Source organism: Thalassophryne amazonica, chromosome 6 (assembly GCF_902500255.1).
Source record: "Thalassophryne amazonica chromosome 6, fThaAma1.1, whole genome shotgun sequence".
Taxonomy (NCBI): domain Eukaryota; kingdom Metazoa; phylum Chordata; class Actinopteri; order Batrachoidiformes; family Batrachoididae; genus Thalassophryne; species Thalassophryne amazonica.
In genome coordinates this window covers 82,089,930-82,107,675 of record NC_047108.1, presented here as the reverse complement: position 1 = coordinate 82,107,675, position 17,746 = coordinate 82,089,930, and the positions used below count along the sequence as shown (strand labels likewise).

At 41.6% G+C, this 17,746-nt stretch overlaps 1 protein-coding gene across 1 annotated transcript in view; it reads right to left on the bottom strand.

Annotated features, from left to right (window-relative positions):
- Positions 1–1,365: 1,365 nt before the first annotated feature.
- b4galt5 (UDP-Gal:betaGlcNAc beta 1,4- galactosyltransferase, polypeptide 5) overlaps positions 1,366–17,746 on the bottom strand; it is an 85,288-nt gene continuing 68,907 nt past the window's right edge. Inside the window, exons 5-9 of the mRNA XM_034172604.1 lie at positions 10,853–10,969; positions 10,574–10,761; positions 10,363–10,485; positions 9,806–9,907; positions 1,366–3,068 (exon numbers count right to left, since the gene is read on the bottom strand). Coding sequence (XP_034028495.1) covers positions 2,921–3,068; positions 9,806–9,907; positions 10,363–10,485; positions 10,574–10,761; positions 10,853–10,969 — 678 coding nt within the window. The 3' untranslated portion in view covers positions 1,366–2,920. The remainder of the gene's footprint in view (positions 3,069–9,805; positions 9,908–10,362; positions 10,486–10,573; positions 10,762–10,852; positions 10,970–17,746) is intronic.

The following is a 17,746-nucleotide window of genomic DNA, read 5'->3' as shown; positions in this document are numbered from 1 at the left end:
GCACTTTGCGTTTGTTTGCGTCAGATGGATGATGGGACTCAAAGCTACCTAATGCAGGCAAGAAACTCAAATTTTAAATCATATTAATTGATGAAGCTGCTTCTTTTAATGTTTTGGAGCCTAATGCTGACTACAGCGATGTCCTTCACCTAAACACACAAACTAAATCTGTGTGGATTTTACTACACGTCCATCTAGCTTTTAATTTAAAGCAATGAAAAAGTAAAAACCGATACCATACAGCGTATCGTGTGACTCAAAAACTACAAAGAACCAGCAACTTTTCTACAACCCGGTGAACAGAAAGCTTTTTTTCTTTATCAGTGCTGGATATAAGTGAAAATTAAAACCTCAAACTGAGATGGAGGACCTTCGAAAGGTTCAGCCACTTCATTCAAACACACATGGAAAAGAAACCTGAACACAAATTACTGCTACTAATTAGCGACTTCCACTGAGCACATCATTGGTGGGTCTGGTTTGTCGCAATGAACCAGTGCAATGAGATGGAAAGGCAACATGCTTAAGACAATGCCACTTAAATGCAGGCTATGGAACAGCATATAAAATTAGAGGGACATGCAGCTTATCTCTTGCTGTCTTTGTGATGTCAGGATTACTGCCAGGAAACTTGGAGAGCGTCTCTCAAGAGAGGCTCGCAAAAGGTCAGCACCATCAGTTAGGACACCGGCGGTGCTCAGTGGAAGAGAGCGGCTAGTAGCATTTTCTGTTTTATACATCCTGCTCTTCCTGTGGTTGTCACACAAAATGGCCTCCTCCAATGTGTCTGTTAAGTAGATTAACACACACACACACACACACACACACACACACACACACACACACACACACACACACACACACACACACACACACCAGGCGGCGGGTCCTGTCCCACATCGTAAGAGCAGAAGAAATGGGAATAGTGCCTGCGCCTTCGGCACAGACCTGAACCTAACCAGCCAAGATAGACAGACATGATTACGAAGTTTCAGTGCATCTACACAGTCTGTCATAAGTCACCTAAATTATCATGCCAACTGCAAGGAGGGAAAAACAAACAAACAAACAAACAAAAAAAAAAAGACAAAAGAAAAAAAATTACAGAAAACAATCCACAAAAGATTAAATAAATAAAATGAGGTCCAGCCTCTTCCGCTTTTGTTTCATTGTGGGAACATGACACTTATTCAGCTACCGACATTTCCCCAAAAGATACATCTTAAGAAATTTATACAAGGCGATTTTGTGTGAAATGAAGCAGCTGCATGCATAGAGGACAGACAGTGAAATCTGATTACAGTATTAGGATATTTTACGCAAATTCAACACTGTCAAACACAAATAATTGAGGGGATTTTCCCCCCCCCCCCTTTTTCAGCGTGTACTGACACAATGCTGCCATTCTGTGTCAGCGCTGCGTCAGGATTCTATGCCACCTAACAAAAACTCCATGGAGACCAAACGCCTCATAGAGGAAAAAGAATTAGCAGCAGAAGCCCGTGGGGATAAAAAGCAGCTTGTCAGCGACTTATCACCTCCTGCGATGAGATCCTGCTTCTCAGTCTAGACAAAGATGTCGAACAACACTAAAAGGCAGCCTGATGTCAACGTTTTACAGAGTCGCGAACACTAAATGTGAAAATAAAGCGAAAGCTACTGTAAACACTAGTGACAACGATCAAGTATTCTCCACCTCTGGTTATTTAGATGAAGGCGAGCAAACTTCCCACTAAAGGTGCAGAATCAAAAAAATGACAACTGTTCTCCGACTCTGGCTTCCAGCATACACGCCGCTCACAAAGCGAGGTCTGAAGTCAATACGGTCACAGTTTGAGGCATGAAGTCTCCTGGAGATCACCTAGACCTCGTGCCAACAACAGGACGCCTACAGGCCATTTGCATAGCTCTCCCTCATCCTACGCACTCAATCACACAGACAGGTTGTGACAGGGCGGCATGTTTGCTGAGGCAAAGGTGTGTCTATTGTGTAAGTTTGCATACAATCCTTCCTTCTCTACAGTCCAATAAGGGGAAGCTAGCACCCGTGCTATTGCATCTTTATAGTGAAGAAGTCAGGTCGAAGTTTCTGCTGTCTGATATCACAGCTTATTGCTAACGGGACGAGCATCGTCGCTCTCCAACATATAGGCATGCAGGCAGCTGGAAACATACAACACAGCTATGCAAACATAAAAAAAAAAAAAACATCACAGTCTGTTTGAACAACACATTCACAAAACAAAAAAAAAACAAAAAGAGACAATTAAGCCAACAATATTCTCTGATATTAGGCCAGACTGTTTCACATGTGTAACTTTGAAACACTCACTCTTTGTATCATATTTTTCTCTTGCCCACTTCGCTTGGAGATTTGGCATACCCGTTTTGCAGAACCAGCTGCAAACGTGCTCTGCTGTGGTCGTTTGTGTGTATGCAAATGTTCTCACAGATTTTACTGCATTTGTGGAAATACCGAAGTGCAAGAGCAAAGTAAAATCAAAGCCCCGGGAACAGTGTCAGCACGTGCAAGTCCAACTTGTATGTTTGTAGCCCTATGTTGCAGCTTCTTTCGAATGAACAGTGTACAACTGGACTCACCACTGATTAGTTGGTGTGGGTGGGGGGGATTAATTAATGTGTGCTGAAGGCCAGAATGGTGCAAAAGGCATGTGAAGACTGAAGACTTGGTGAGATTGGGTGACAGGAATGATGTGGCACAAACGAGTGCAGCATTTATCTCTTTTCTTATAGCATTTATCCAACATAATGAGTCTGTTCTCACAAACAACTGAAGGAACTGAAGCAAACAATAAAAAAAAACAAAACAATCCTAAGCAGTGCTGCAACTGGTGAGATATGGCTGATGTCCCAGACGACTTCGATTCTCAGGTGGCTTTGCAGTCCAGTTATGCTGACGTCAGTAGTCCGCTATGGGTGCAAGTTTTCTGCTCAAGCTGACTGTGATGTTGGTGTAGAGAGGCCTCCTGGACACTAGAGGGGAGTAGTTCAGGTTGTTAAGACCATCCACTTTCTGTCTCTCCTTCGAGTGGCGTAGTAGACTATACCTGTGGGATCAATCAACACAACAATAAATAACAAGACTCAGTAATAGGCAACAATTTACTGATCTTTGCAGAAATACCATTTCATTTAACTTTTAAAACAGACTCAAAGAAGCAGATCAAACACAACAGTGAAAAGCAGAATATGCCCACTGCTCACTTGCAGTAAATTATTTGTGGCATTTTTGTAGGTACATATAATGTGTCAAAGATACAGAATGAACACTCCATCGTTCTACCTACTTTTGACTGAGAACTATACAGTCAGGTCCTAAAGCACTTGGACAGTAACACAATTTTGGTCTATACAGCACCAGCATGTAGCTCAGTGTGATAAGGAGTTGGGCTACCTGGTTTTGAAATTCTGTTATGCACCCTGCGTTTTTGGACAAGACATTTAATCTGCATCGTCTCAGTCCAACCAGTCAAGATGTGCTTGTAGTGTAGTAAAAAATATAACATGTACCACTGAGGAATTATGGTTATTTGGGTACACAGCTGCTTAAAAAGGAAGTTGCATCATTCACAGTTTATCCAATCACAACTATGGAAAGCTATTTCCCTTACAAAGTGGTGTTTTGGTGGCTTCCCTCACTAGTACTGCAAGAACTGCCTACCCCAGACAGATTTACCACACAGTATCATTCTGTATCTCTCAATGTTTGAGGCAAATAGCATCTAAGACATACTGTGTGACTTGAAAATGTTTATGTATAATCCTGACATTTAATTAGTTTATTTATTCATGGCCAATGAAAATTTTGCCCATGGTTATAAAAATGGCTATAATTTCAAAATAGTTAGTGCAATATATTTGTTCAACCCCCCCCCCCCCCCCCCCGCGTATAATACTGAAACTGTACACTACAAGCACATCTCGACTGTTTCTTCTCACCTCCATTGTGGTGATGTACATAGGAAAAATTGCAGAGACTATCACTGTCCCACTGTAGACCCAACAGTATGTGGAATTCAAGTGAGAGAGAAAAAAAAAATCAGAGATATAGTGCGATATAACATGCACAGAAAATAATGTAGCATTGCCACAGTGCAACCTTTTATTGTAAGCCAACATTTCCTGGCCTACAAGGATTCCTTTGTTTTTGGAACACTTGATACAAAATGAATGGGAAACTGGACCAATAATGACACAAAGTAAATGTAATTGTTTCCACCTGGGAGCGTAGCTTATAACCACTGTATTCAAGGCAGGTTTCAAGCTGAAGTGTGGATATGCATAGCAAACATCAGTTCCACAAAGTTTAAGGCAGTGTGCTTTAGTAAGCCACAATATATGTGGCAGAACTGGTTTTATCATCCTGCACACATGCTGAAACTGGGAGCGTTATAGTCTGTGGTAAGACAAAACTCCACCAGATGCAAGACTTCCATGCGATTGTTTTATTAGCACTGATAAGAAATGAGATCTTTACAACAATCCCTTTTGGAAGGCCACTAAGTAAAAATTATACATACTGTTCAATGTTTTTTTTTTTTTTTAATAAATCATCAATAGTTTGAGCGGTTTTACAAGATCTTAAAATATGAGCAGAGACAGCATGTCTGAGCATGACTGGACTTCAGCTCTGAAGTGTACAAGCAAATCACATGCACGGTCTTTGAAAGAAGGTGAAATTCTCTCTCTCCCTCACTTTCTCTGTCTTTAAGAAAAGAAAGAAAGAAAAAAAAAAAGTCACTCCTCTGGCTTTTCATGTGACTTGCTTAAAAATCACATGAGCCTCAGCCCTGGTCAGTTATCAGCTCACGCTCCTACTCACTGTGTAGTGGGAGCCAGAAAAACAATAAAAATAAATAAATAAATAAATAAAAACCTTTGTGTTGGATTGAGTAATTAGGAATAAACACACAGCAAAACTCACCTAAACTATCACTGTATAAACCGGATATTCGTACTCACAGGACAAAAGCAAAAGTCCCGATGCCTTTATATGGTTTTTCATTCAATAAACACTGCGTATAATAGATTTTGTACAACGAATTTTCACTCATATCGCTCAAAATGTCCTGTCTGATCGTAATGTATTTCCATTAAAAACCCCTTGCATGTACTGGACAAAGCAGTCTGGATGTGCACAGTAACAGAGGTACGAAATGGCACTCACCGATTTGAGGAAAGTGGGCACTGTATTTCCTTGATTAAAAGCCTGTTCATTTATTTTTTTTCAAATCGTGTTCATGTATGGGACCTAAACGAGGCAGGCAATAATTCAAGGCCAGTGATTATTAACAAAATGCTGCTTGTTGCCTGCACTGTAATGGTAATATGGTAAGTTTCACACATATCCCTGGGTGAGACGAACCAAACAACTTTAGAGCAGAGCCTTCTGTGGGGCTGCATACCCTCCCCAGAGCCTGACGTGCACCTGCTAAATGACAGACACCGCAAAGTGTGTGATTGGTCACACACTCCAGTTTCACTCCTTCCTCTATCATATTTTAAAAGTTTTTGCAGCGCGCACGGCGATTACATTTCTATCATGAAGCAAATATGTTTGGCAGAAAAGTCTGCAAATATCACCAGCTTTATAGGAAGGAGTCCGAAAAAGATGCTCAAATGACCTGCAATTCATGAAGGAAAATTGTACGTACCTTATCATTGGTTTGGAGGCTGGTGATTGTATAAGTGGAGCTCGTTGAGGGACAAATTAATCCAGAAAAAGCCGCTGTTCCCGCGTTAAAATGCATAAAGACATAACGGAGAACTTTAAAAGGGTCACGCACACATCAATATCATTGCATGGCCACAGAGTTACAGAGCTGGAGAAGCATAAATCAGGCTTTAAGCTGCATCTACAGATAATGAGGGCAAGTCATGAATGCCATGAAGTATACATTCTTGGCTGCTGATTATGAATGTGATGACTTAGGGCAGAGGCGTCAGGTGTCCTCAGGAACCGCTGCAACCTGTTAGCACGTGTTACAATTAATGGCATGTGTGCTGGAGAATTATCAGGAACCATTACTCACGGTCAAGAATAATGTTCTGCATTGTTGCATGCTGTTGTGCATAACAGCGCATCGCTAAGTTCTGTCACGTTGTGAATGAGGCAAATTGTCTCCACACACACCCCCATATTCATCCATCTGCTGCTGAACAATTCAGATCACTCCAGTTTGCTCCTCAAAATCCACAGCAGAAAAACTTTGTGATTGCATGCTTAGTTGGGCTCTGTGCCATGGAGTGGCACAGAGAGGAGGAGGAGACGGCGAGAGCCAGATGTGTTGCTCCACACAGCTCTCGTCTTGCTCATTTTCCCCCAAACGTCAGGCACATGTAGCAGGTGGAACACCTGCAGGAGCACGTTGATGAGCATTGGAACGAGACTTTTAGCGGACTTGGCGTCACTGTCCTTCTTCAGCATACTGCAGCAATGAAACTGAATGCGGTGCACCAGGGTTTAATTGTGCGCACGTCAGAGAAGAATATTGTCACTCTCTATTAAGGATCACCACTAATCAAGATGGATCAACACGCTCAGTTGCGACCTCCACGACATGAGGCAAAATTATGGTGGTGCGTGACATTTGTGGAAGATTTTTTGATAGCCAAAAACATGCTCTACCAAAATAACGAATATCACGCACCAACACGCACTATTAAGAAACCTATTCAGATGCGTTAAGTCACGTTAAGAATGTCAGGAATGTGCCAAGAATGATGCACATATGACATTCATAACGCGTAATGCCTATGAGTAAACACAGCATTAGGATTTTAAGGTACCACTCTGCAGCGGACTCAACTAAATGTAATCACATTTAGTCGAGTCCGCTGCAGAGTGGCACCTCTGGTTTTTAAATGCACATAATGCCCAGCGCTTAGTTAAGGCAGGCACTTATTTTTCCTGACGGAGTTTTGACCCCGTCATTAAACGAGGCAGGTCCTGATTCAAGGTTAGGCTTTTAATCAAGGAAATATGTAAGCCTAATTGGTGATGGGGATTCCCTGTAGATCGTTCCGCGCCTCCTGACTGTAAATAATCCGTTACATACACATAATGGATTCTGTCTGTTTTATATGTATAGTGGATTATGTCTGTTTCATACATATAACGGATTTTGATTATAATGGACAAAATTCGCTGGTCCACCTGAATCCATTATATGTGAGTTTTACTGTATCTTTTATCAAAAATAATATTCACAAAGTGCTTCAAAACAACGCAACAAAAAAAGAATAAAAAATAAACAAAACAAAACAAAAATTGAACTGGCATCAACTGGCCTTATATGTCTGAGTCAAACAAATCATTACTGACCTTTCAGGTTCACTCAAGAGTAAAGGTTCATATGACCAACAAAATACCGACTTCATATTAGTGGTGAACAATAACAACAGGTCTATTTTGAGCCATCTTCTCAGAAAAGCCATTCTAAATATCCCACACATAATGAGCATTGTATGGTGGCCTAGAGAGGACAAAATGCATCCAAACATCCTCCAGGTTCCAACCCGGAGGACTTTTACTGAAACACTGTTCAATGCTTCTTGAGATATGCACATACTTAGTTGGCAGACCTATGCAAGTGAAATTTGCTGATTTTCTGCTTAGGCTAGCTATATTTTCATGTTTCATTATTTTATTCATGATGCACTGAACAGTAAAGTAAAGGTCATCTGGGCAGAAACCAGACATGGGGACCTGAATGTCAGACTTGGACTCCTGTCAGACTTGAGTGGTACAAACAGTGAATTCAGATTTGACTTGTGACTTGACCTCAAAGACTAGAGGATCCAGACTCAAACAGTATTGGCTTTCGGTGAATCCGTGGGTGGTCGGACTCCGCCGACTCAAAAATCAACTGCACATATCCTTACAGGTGCAAGATCTCTGTTTCTACATTGACTGATTATTTTAAAACGGCTCTCCATCAAGTCTGTCCTCTGCAGCAGAAACTGATTTGCAGCTCGGTACCTGAAGCTTGCATTAGTTGAGTATGGTTCTTATGAAGCATTACTTCATTTCACATCACTTTCAGAAGAGAGAAAAGTCACAGTGTGGTGTCAGATCAGTTTCATTTAAATGTTGAAGCCGTAAACCTGTTAAACGCTTCATTACAAATCGTCTGCACCGTTTGGTGACGCTACAGTTTCTGAGGAACATTTTCCTGGGAATATGGAGGCAGCTTTAATGCATCATTTTCAAGAAAAGGCTAGTTACATTCCAGTGCTGTCTGGCCTGCTGACACAAACTATATTTAGGGGTCCAAGCCCTACAGGGCTGGGAAATCTATTGTTTAGAACATGAAATTAAGACATGGGTTAAAGCAATAAATTTTCATGACTGAAATTTTTTCCTGGCAAAAATCAATGCCAGTAATCCCCTAAAATGTAGCGTAGTGGGGGCACACACTCTTTTTTCCTCAATAAATACAATAAACGCATTATACAGTATAGAAATCTATTCTAAATAGCCTCTAAGGAGAGAGAGAGAGAGAGAGACAAAGCAAAAAAAGAATGCAAAACCTGAACATAAAGGTACATAAAAGGGTGGATGGGGGAGGGGTGTAGTCTTGATTCTGGGGAGTCTAGGGGTGGTCCCCCAGAACATTTTTTAAAAGAGGAAGTCAAATTTTGTATATTCTAGTGAATTTTAATGGGTTTGAAGCCCTCTGAAACAAAGAAAACTCACTTCAAACTGTCAAGTAAAAACACGTTATTCTAAATAAGTAGGAACACAATTAACAGAGAAAGAACGTCAAAGTAACAAAAACTGAAGTAATAAGTGAAAGGAAGGAAAGGAAAGAGGAAAGGAAAGTGAAAAGGAAGGGTAATTCTTTCTCTTCTGTAGTATTTTGATTGGTTCTATTCCGGTAAGTGCACCAAAAGGATGCTGTGTTGCTGGCTGAACAGTCAATAAAATACAAAATTAGGGCCTAAAGCAATTGACAACATTGTTCTGCTGTACAGAAAGTAACACTGTCACCAGTTTTGAAAACCCATGCGCACTGAGAAACTCGAAACTGGCTTCTTCACATTTAATCTGTAAAATGCTCTCACTCGTAAAACAAACGTAGCATACCGCAAGTTAAACTTCGTCAAAGCCATTTAAAGACGGAAGTGGCTATTCGCACAGCTGCCGTGTCCAACTCTCATTTGGCCCATTCGCACGGCAACACTATGGTGGCAAAACTTGGAACTACTTGTATAAACACGATACTGCATTAAATGAGAGTTATGGACATGGCCGCCGTTCAAACAGGGTCGGCCTTTTTAATAGTCGCACTCCAAGCCACCCACTACCAAAACCACGACCCTGTCCAGTTAGCAGTCGCCAGTCGTAAGCAAAAAATGGGCATGTCTTTGGGCTTCATTCATCATGTCCAGGTCATGCTGGTTATTCCCAGGCTACATCCCTTTACCCATTAATGGGCATGTGCTTGGGTTTCATTCATCATGTCCAGGTCATGCTAGTTTTTCCAGGGCTATATCCCTTTACCCATTTCGGCAGACTCAGGCACTGCCAAGATGACATTTAGAATTGCCCCATCTAAGGTTCAAATCTGCTCTTCAGAAAATCTCAGTGTGATGTCACAAAGGGGTTATCCAGTATATATCCAGTTTGTGGTCTTAAATTGTAAATGCTGTGTCCACTCTCAGCCACCATTGAATTGGGCCCTAATTTTGGCCATGGCTTTTAACCAATTTTTATAAAAATCAAACTGCTTTGGGTAAACCTTAATTACTCCAGAGTATGAGAGCGTGTGTATAGACTGACCTGCCCAAGAACTGCACTTCTCCACGATGATGATGTGTAATTGACATGTAGCGTCCCAGTTCTCCACGCGGCCTACTCACTGTGTAATTGGCAAGCCGCACCCTACGCAAACATATTAATGTGTATTACCCCACATTGCAAATATTTAAGCAGTGCAACCACAGCAGAAATGCATCATCACTTTCATGCTACTCTATAGTAAGCAGCTTAAATAATACTTTGATAACATCACATTAAGTCAATAAGAAAGTGGAACAGGTGGAATGGACCACAGATTAAGATAAAAAATCATTAAATATAACAACAAATACACTACACAGGAAGAAGTGATCGGATATTTTGAGGTCTGAGTGCGCACAGCTGCCAGTGTACACTGTAGGTGGGGGGAGGAACAACAATGCTGTGGGGTAATGACAAATGTAGGGGGGAAAAAAAGTAAGACAAAAGACCACTGTGTGTCAAGCGGCCGAGCCCATCCCACGTGAATGACACAGACAGCCTCGCTCTGTCAGACACTACAATGTGCAGCAACGTGCATGTACGTGCACACTCCTCACCTGTTCCAGAGGTCATCGTCCTCTCCACCCCAGCCCCAGAATGCATTAGGAAATCCATTAATCTTTTGGAACTGCTTCACCATCAGGCCACTGACGCCACCGAAGAACTCATTATACGGGAGCCTTGGAGGACCAATTAGAGATATTAGAACCTGCTAATAAAACTGCACTAATACTGTAAATTATGACAGAAGCAAAAATGAGGTCTTACATGTAAGAATATTTGTCGAGCTTGACTGCAAAGTGCCGAGGCATGTCTGTGCACCCATAGTAGTTCCTGTCATTCTCCATGAGGTGGTCCACATCATGGAAGATCAGACAGTCCCAGTTCAGGTCCTTCATGGCCTCTTTGTAGCCCACATTGAACAACATGGCTCGGTTAAATGGCTCCGTGCCAGCCTACAGAAAAGACGTTGGGAGACTCGGGTCACTAACAGTTCCTGCTTTTGTAGGTTATGTAGAATGGCCGTGTGTGTGTGTAAATATATACCTGTTCTATGAGATAAAAGGCAAACTGGAGCCTCTGTTTCTGCAGTACTGGCACCAGGTGTCTCAGGAGGATGGGCAAGTGTTCATGCCGGTTTCTGAACGGAACTAGGATTGCCACCTGCATACACAGAACAGAGTGTGATACAGAGGATTTAAAATAAATGACACACATAACATATGCTGGCAGATTTCAAAGTTTTGTTGATGAACTTCTAAGGCTTTGGAAGGCCACGCACCTTTTTAACTTATGGAACTTATAGAGCCTTACATTCCATCTGTGCCCTATGGCCTAAGGACACGGGCTTAGTACTTTGTGTTTCATAGCCTTAAAAAGAAGTCAGCAGGTTAGAAGGCCTGTGCTTACTGTGCTCCTAACTTGTCGAACAATCTGCCTCATGTTGATACTAGAAAATCTATTTTTCTGAATATTTTAAGGCTAATCTTAAATGCATTTGTTCTGTACTGCCAACAATTAACCTGATTTTAATCTATTTTAATTTGTTTTGTTCCATATGGCATCAAACAGAAGTTTGTCAGAGTTCTCATTGCAATTTCTAATGGAATTGTAAATGTATGTCTAAAACACTAACTAAAATTAAGGAAAACACTTGACAGCATCATGATCTTTTTGCAATAAGCTCCAACATGCATCCCCGCCCCTGCCACCCCATACACACATGCATGAAATAACACTCCCTACTTTTGAGTTTCTTTCAAGCTCTATACAAAGTTGTCACAAGAATAATAAGGGAAACAAAGAATGGCTAAGTGAGTCTGCCGTGGTGGAGACAACAAAGAGAATATTGATTAATTAATATGAGAGTGAGAGAGTGAGATGGGCCTTTTGTGGCAGAACATAGTGTCTCCCAGACAGACCTGGTGTCATGGGCGGGCCTTAGGATGCCTTGCCCGCCCTCAGAGTCAATTGGGACCGCCCTGAATGGATGAGTCTGTAAGTCAACCGCCAACCACCAAAAAAATCACAGGCTACCATGATTACAATTTGTATAAATTTTCAGTATCGAGTATGGAGTAATTATTAGGCTACAGTCTAATCATCATTAGGTGCACATATAGAGACAGACACAGCCACAGCGAGAGTTACCGCAGCAACCCGACCTACAGTCCGACTTTACTGCATGCCCATATATGGCACACATATGACAGAATATGAAACTGTCTTTAAACTAAATGAAAACAATGAAATAGGAGTGCTATTCCTGGCCAGTGTGTCAAAAGAAATACAGGCCAGGAAAACGATACAAAACAATCCCAATAAATTTCTTTATTAACAGCCTAAATGACGTGTTTTCTCCTGCAGAACAAGAGAAGACACAAAATCAATGCATCTCTATTATTATGTGGGCATAAATTGTTCGTGTGTGTGTGTGTGTGTGTGTGTGTGTGTGTGTGTGTGTGTGTGTGTGTGTGTGTGTGTGAGACTGGACATACACATGATCACAGGAACAGGCGGGAGTGTAAAGCCACCTTGACACTTGCACAAATTTGATCCCCGCACTGCAGCGCAATTCGTCGCGCCAATGCATCCTGCTCTGAAGCCATGCTATATAATCATTTCATAGCCGATGATGCATTTGCTCTCAGAACATGGCTGAAGAAACCATTCTCTCATCGCTCCCAGAATCACAGAGAAATTATCCACAGCTGAGTCTTGTGCGCATCGTTACTGTTATTTTAAACTATGTTTTAAAATGTGATGTAAGGTGACCTTGAGTTACTTGAAAGGCACCTTTAAATAAAATACATTATTATTGTTATAATAATAATAATAATAATAATAAGTCCAGTCCTATTACTGACAGGGTCTTCAAACTCACAGGGAGCATTTCTTGGGACACAGACCTTGGACAAGCTCAAAGATGGGTAACCTTGACCTATTTTAAAAAGGTCAAAAGGTCACATTCTATTTCCTATTTTTATGCTCATACGGCTGAGAGAATTTTTAGCATTGTGTTATATTTCTAATTACTGGTTCTCTTTGTTGGCTTGTCAACTGTATTACTTGTTTTCATTTACAAGAAACTTGGTGACACGATGGACTCTGGTCTGCAAAACATATTACATCTTTGTGTTGAAAAACAAACTGGTAGAGCCGGGACATTTTAGGAAAATACATGAAATGTGGAATCACCAAACCACACTTTACAAAACGATTTCATCACCCCCACCAGTCCACTTTTCACAGTTAAATTTGACTGGGGTTTCATTTTAGACATCCCCAAATTTTCAGAATTCTACAACCATACATGTAGAAACTCATTTTATCAAAGAAAATTTTGTCTGAGAATCCAGAGAACACACGTTAAAAAAAAAACAAAAAAAAGAAAGAAAATTTGTGTCGATTCAAAACTAAAACAGTGTGTAAACACAAATCAAATCAGGTTGGGAGCATACACAGGTGCTGCACAGTGCCGCATCCACCACGTGGAACCACCCCAGGTCTTGGATGGGAGCAGGTCCATCCCCCACCTCTCAAAAGTAGTCATCTATCTGCTACAGCCAGGTGAAACATGGGCATCCCCCTGACTTCTACAACCCCTGGCAAAAATTATGGAATCACCGGCCTCGGAGGATGTTCATTCAGTTGTTTAATTTTGTAGAAAAAAGCAGATCACAGACATGACACAAAACTAAAGTCATTTCAAATGGCAACTTTCTGGCTTTAAGAAACACTATAAGAAATCAGGAAAAAAAAATTGTGGCAGTCAGTAAGGGTTACTTTTTTAGACCAAGCAGAGGGAAAAAAAAAATATGGAATCACTCAATTCTGAGGAAAAAAATATGGAATCATGAAAAACAAAAGAACGCTCCAACACATCACTAGTATTTTGTTGTACCACCTCTGGCTTTTATAACAGCTTGCAGTCTCTGAGGCATGGACTTAATGAGTGACAAACAGTACTCTCCATCAATCTGGCTCCAACTTTCTCTGATTGCTGTTGCCAGATGAACTTTGCTGGTTGGAGCCTTGTCATGGACCATTTTCTTCAACTTCCACCAAAGACTTTCAATTGGATTAAGATCTGGACTATTTGCAGGCCATGACATTGACCCTATGTGTCTTTTTGCAAGGAATGTTTTCACAGTTTTTGCTCTATGGCAAGATGCATTATCATCTTGAAAAATTATTTCATCATCCCCAAACATCCTTTTAATTGCTGGGATAAGAAAAGTGTCCAAAATATCAACGTAAACTTGTGCATTTATTGATGATGTAATGACAACCATCTCCCCAGTGCCTTTACCTGACATGCAGCCCCATATCATCAATGACTGTGGAAATTTACATGTTCTCTTCAGGCAGTCATCTTTATAAATCTCATTGGAATGGCACCAAACAAAAGTTCCAGCATCATTACCTTGCCCAATGCAGATTAGAGATTCATCACTGAATATGACTTTCATCCAGTCATCCACAGTCCACGATTGCTTTTCCTTAGCCCATCGTAACCTTGTTTTTTTCTGTTTAGGTGTTAATGATGGCTTTCGTTTAACTTTTCTGTATGTAAATCCCATTTCCTTTAGGCGGTTTCTTACAGTTCGGTCACAGACGTTGACTCCAGTTTCCTCCCATTCGTTCCTCATTTGTTTTGTTGTGCATTTTCGATTTTTGAGACATATTGCCTTAAGTTTTCTGTCTTGATGCTTTGATGTCTTTCTTGGTCTACCAGTATGTTTGCCTTTAACAACCGTCCCATGTTTGTATTTGGTCCAGAGTTTAGACAGCTGACTGTGAACAACCAACATCTTTTGCAACACTGCGTGATGATTTACCCTCTTTTAAGAGTTTGATAATCCTTTGTTTCAATTGACATGTCTCGTGTTGGAGTCATGATTCATGTCAGTCCACTTGGTGCAACAGCTCTCCAAGGTATGATCACTCCTTTTTAGATGCGGACTAACGAGCAGATCTGATTTGATGCAGGTGTTAGTTTTGGGGATGAAAATTTACAGGGTGATTCCATAATTGTTTCCTCAGAAATGAGTGAGTCCATATTTTTTTTTCCCTCTGCTTGGTCTAAAAAAGTAACCGCTACTGACTGCCACAATTATTTTTCCTGATTTCTTATAGTGTTTCTTAAAGCCAGAAAGTTGCCATTTGAAATTACTTTAGTTTTGTGTCATGTCTGTGATCTGCTTTTTTTCTACAAAATTAAACAACTGAATGAACATCCTCCGAGGCCGGTGATTCCATAATTTTTGCCAGGGGTTGTAAATGGACTGCATTTATATAGCGCTTTTCCGTCTGCATCAGGCGCTCAAAGCGCTTTACAATAATGCCTCACATTCACCCCGGTGTCAGGGTGCTGCCATACAAAGCACTCACTACACACCGGGAGCAATAGGGGATTAAAGACCTTGCCGAAGGGCCCTTAGTGATTTTCCAGTCAGGCTGGGATTTTAACCGAGGATCTTTTGGTCTCAAGCCCAACACTTAACCACTGGACCATCACCCCCCCCAAAAAAAAAAATTCTAAAATTTTTAACACCAAGGCACCTGTGTGATGGATCATGCCCAGAGAAATACAACACATGGTCAAATGTGATACCTTACACTCCCTCATAATGCAAGCGATACATCATCTGTGTCTCCCTAAGCTAAGGATCCTCGAAAGAGATCTACTACCAACAACATCCAGGCATTGATTTCGATCACTAGGTAGTGTCCAGGTCTCACAATCACACAGTGAGAGAGGAAATACCCAGACCAAAAGGACCTGGACCTTCTTTCTCTTGCAAAGATATGTGCATCACTAAGCACCTGTCCAGCAACCTCATGGTGCCTAGCAGTCTCAGAAGTCAAGGACCCAGAGACATGAGCATCACTGCCAAGATGAGAATTTCTGAAGTTCAACACTTTCACTGCACACAGATGCACTTCTGAAGGCTGAGTCCAGGAAGTCACCAAACAATCGATCTTAGTCACAAACCCAGAAACTTCAACAGACACTCCCAGACACTGTACACACAAAGACAGGAATGTGCATATGTGTTCTTTCTGCCAGAGTTATAAAGCTGTGCATATGCATGGCCCTCATTTATTAAAGTCAGTCGTAATAAAATTGTATAACCTGCATCCCACTCCATCTTTAACCATAAATAAATGCAGACATGCTCAAGAAATCATTTCTGCACAAAAATACTGCGTACACCAGTTTATAACAGTTGGACAATCACAAAACAAGAAGTGCCATTTCAGGAGTTATGAAACAGAGACATTCGTTGGAGAAGTGGAAAAAAGGAAACAGGTTTAACTTTGTGGTCTCAGGACAGGCACGCAGAGGACCCAACAGTTGGTTGTGTGACAGGGTGGTAGCCATCCAGGAAAAAAGGCACCAGCACATACTCCCAGGCCTGACCTGACCATACATCATAAACAACCCACGATCTAACCCACGATCGGTGAAAAGTTTAACGGCTGATGAGAGATTATGGGGTGTTTCTGTCGGTGTAAGGACTTCCCACAGAGCAGGACGTCATGCAGCACTTCCAGGCGCCGTCGTCGGCCTGTTTCGACCTGAAAACATCCTAATTTAAGGCTTAATTTACCCAGGATGTCGTGAGAGAACAGAGAAGATTCAGAAGAGGCCAGCATGAGGACTTTATGCAGACATTCCACTGTTTAAGGACATTTTGTAATGAAAGACGTGCGTGCAAATTCGCCGAGTCGTTTCCGTGACGACTCGGCAAATCTGTGTGCGCCGCGACAGGAAAAACACCTCCGTGTTGAAAACCATTTGTAAAATTCCGGCGGCTTTTGATGGCTTTCAACAAGTGAGTAACTGAGAAATTGTTTAACAGCTTGGGCATGTTCCAACTTGCCCGTTAAGGTTTCCAACTGAGGTGTTTTTCCTATCGCGACCCCCCGCGGTCGGGTCCGGCCCGACATGCGACTCTGCCCGCACGTTCTTTCATTACAAAATGTCCGTTAACAATGGATTGTCCGAATAAACTCCTCATGCCGACTTCTTCTGAAAGTTCTCTGTTCTCTGACGACTTCCTGGATCAACAGAGCCTGAAATGTGGAAGTTTTCAACTTGAAACGGTGAGACGCTGCCGCCTCGAAGCACAGATCGCCGTCAGGCGCCATGGGCCGTCCTTACGGCGACACTACCAGACCAAAATCTCTCATCAGCCGTTAAAATTTTTACCGAAAACCAGCTGAATTTATTGAATGGTGTCCACTCAGTCGTGCTTTACAGTTTTGAAAAAAAAATTGATCAAACAAAGCAGCAGTCTCTGAGCCATTCCTAAACAATGAAAAAAATCGACGAGAGGGTGGGCGACTCCTCACTCAAAGACTGCCCACAGGCGAATGACGTAACCAACAGGCGTGAAAAAACTCTTGCATGCCCACGAGGGTTCAAGCATGTCTGATGTAATCACACGTGATTCAAATCCATATGGTTTATGAAAAAAATAATAAGGTCGGATACTTTTCTAATAGACCTCGTACATGGCTTTTTTTCTGCACACATATGGCACCTTCTTGCACTGTCAGGCACACCCATGTGGCCTCTGGTGCTGAAACATGAAGACAATGCACAAGTGCAAAATCTTGTAGTTCACTGAATGTCCACTTGAGGCTGGCTCCAAAAGCAAGTCAAGTTATTATCAGGGGTGTGTAATCTTTGAGTGAGCTAGTGTGCTGGTGGGTTGAGGGTGCGAGCAGATGTTGCTAGGTGCAGTGGACTGAACCCCGTAAGTCCTTTATAAGCATTTTACTACAAATATTTAAGATAATATCACTTGCTTTGCAATCAATTGTACGTACAATCTAAGAAATCCGTGCTCCAATATTTTCACTGAGTGACATTTTAGTATCATTTACAGTAACTTGCATGTTAGCACTAGTAAGAGAGTATCCATAGCT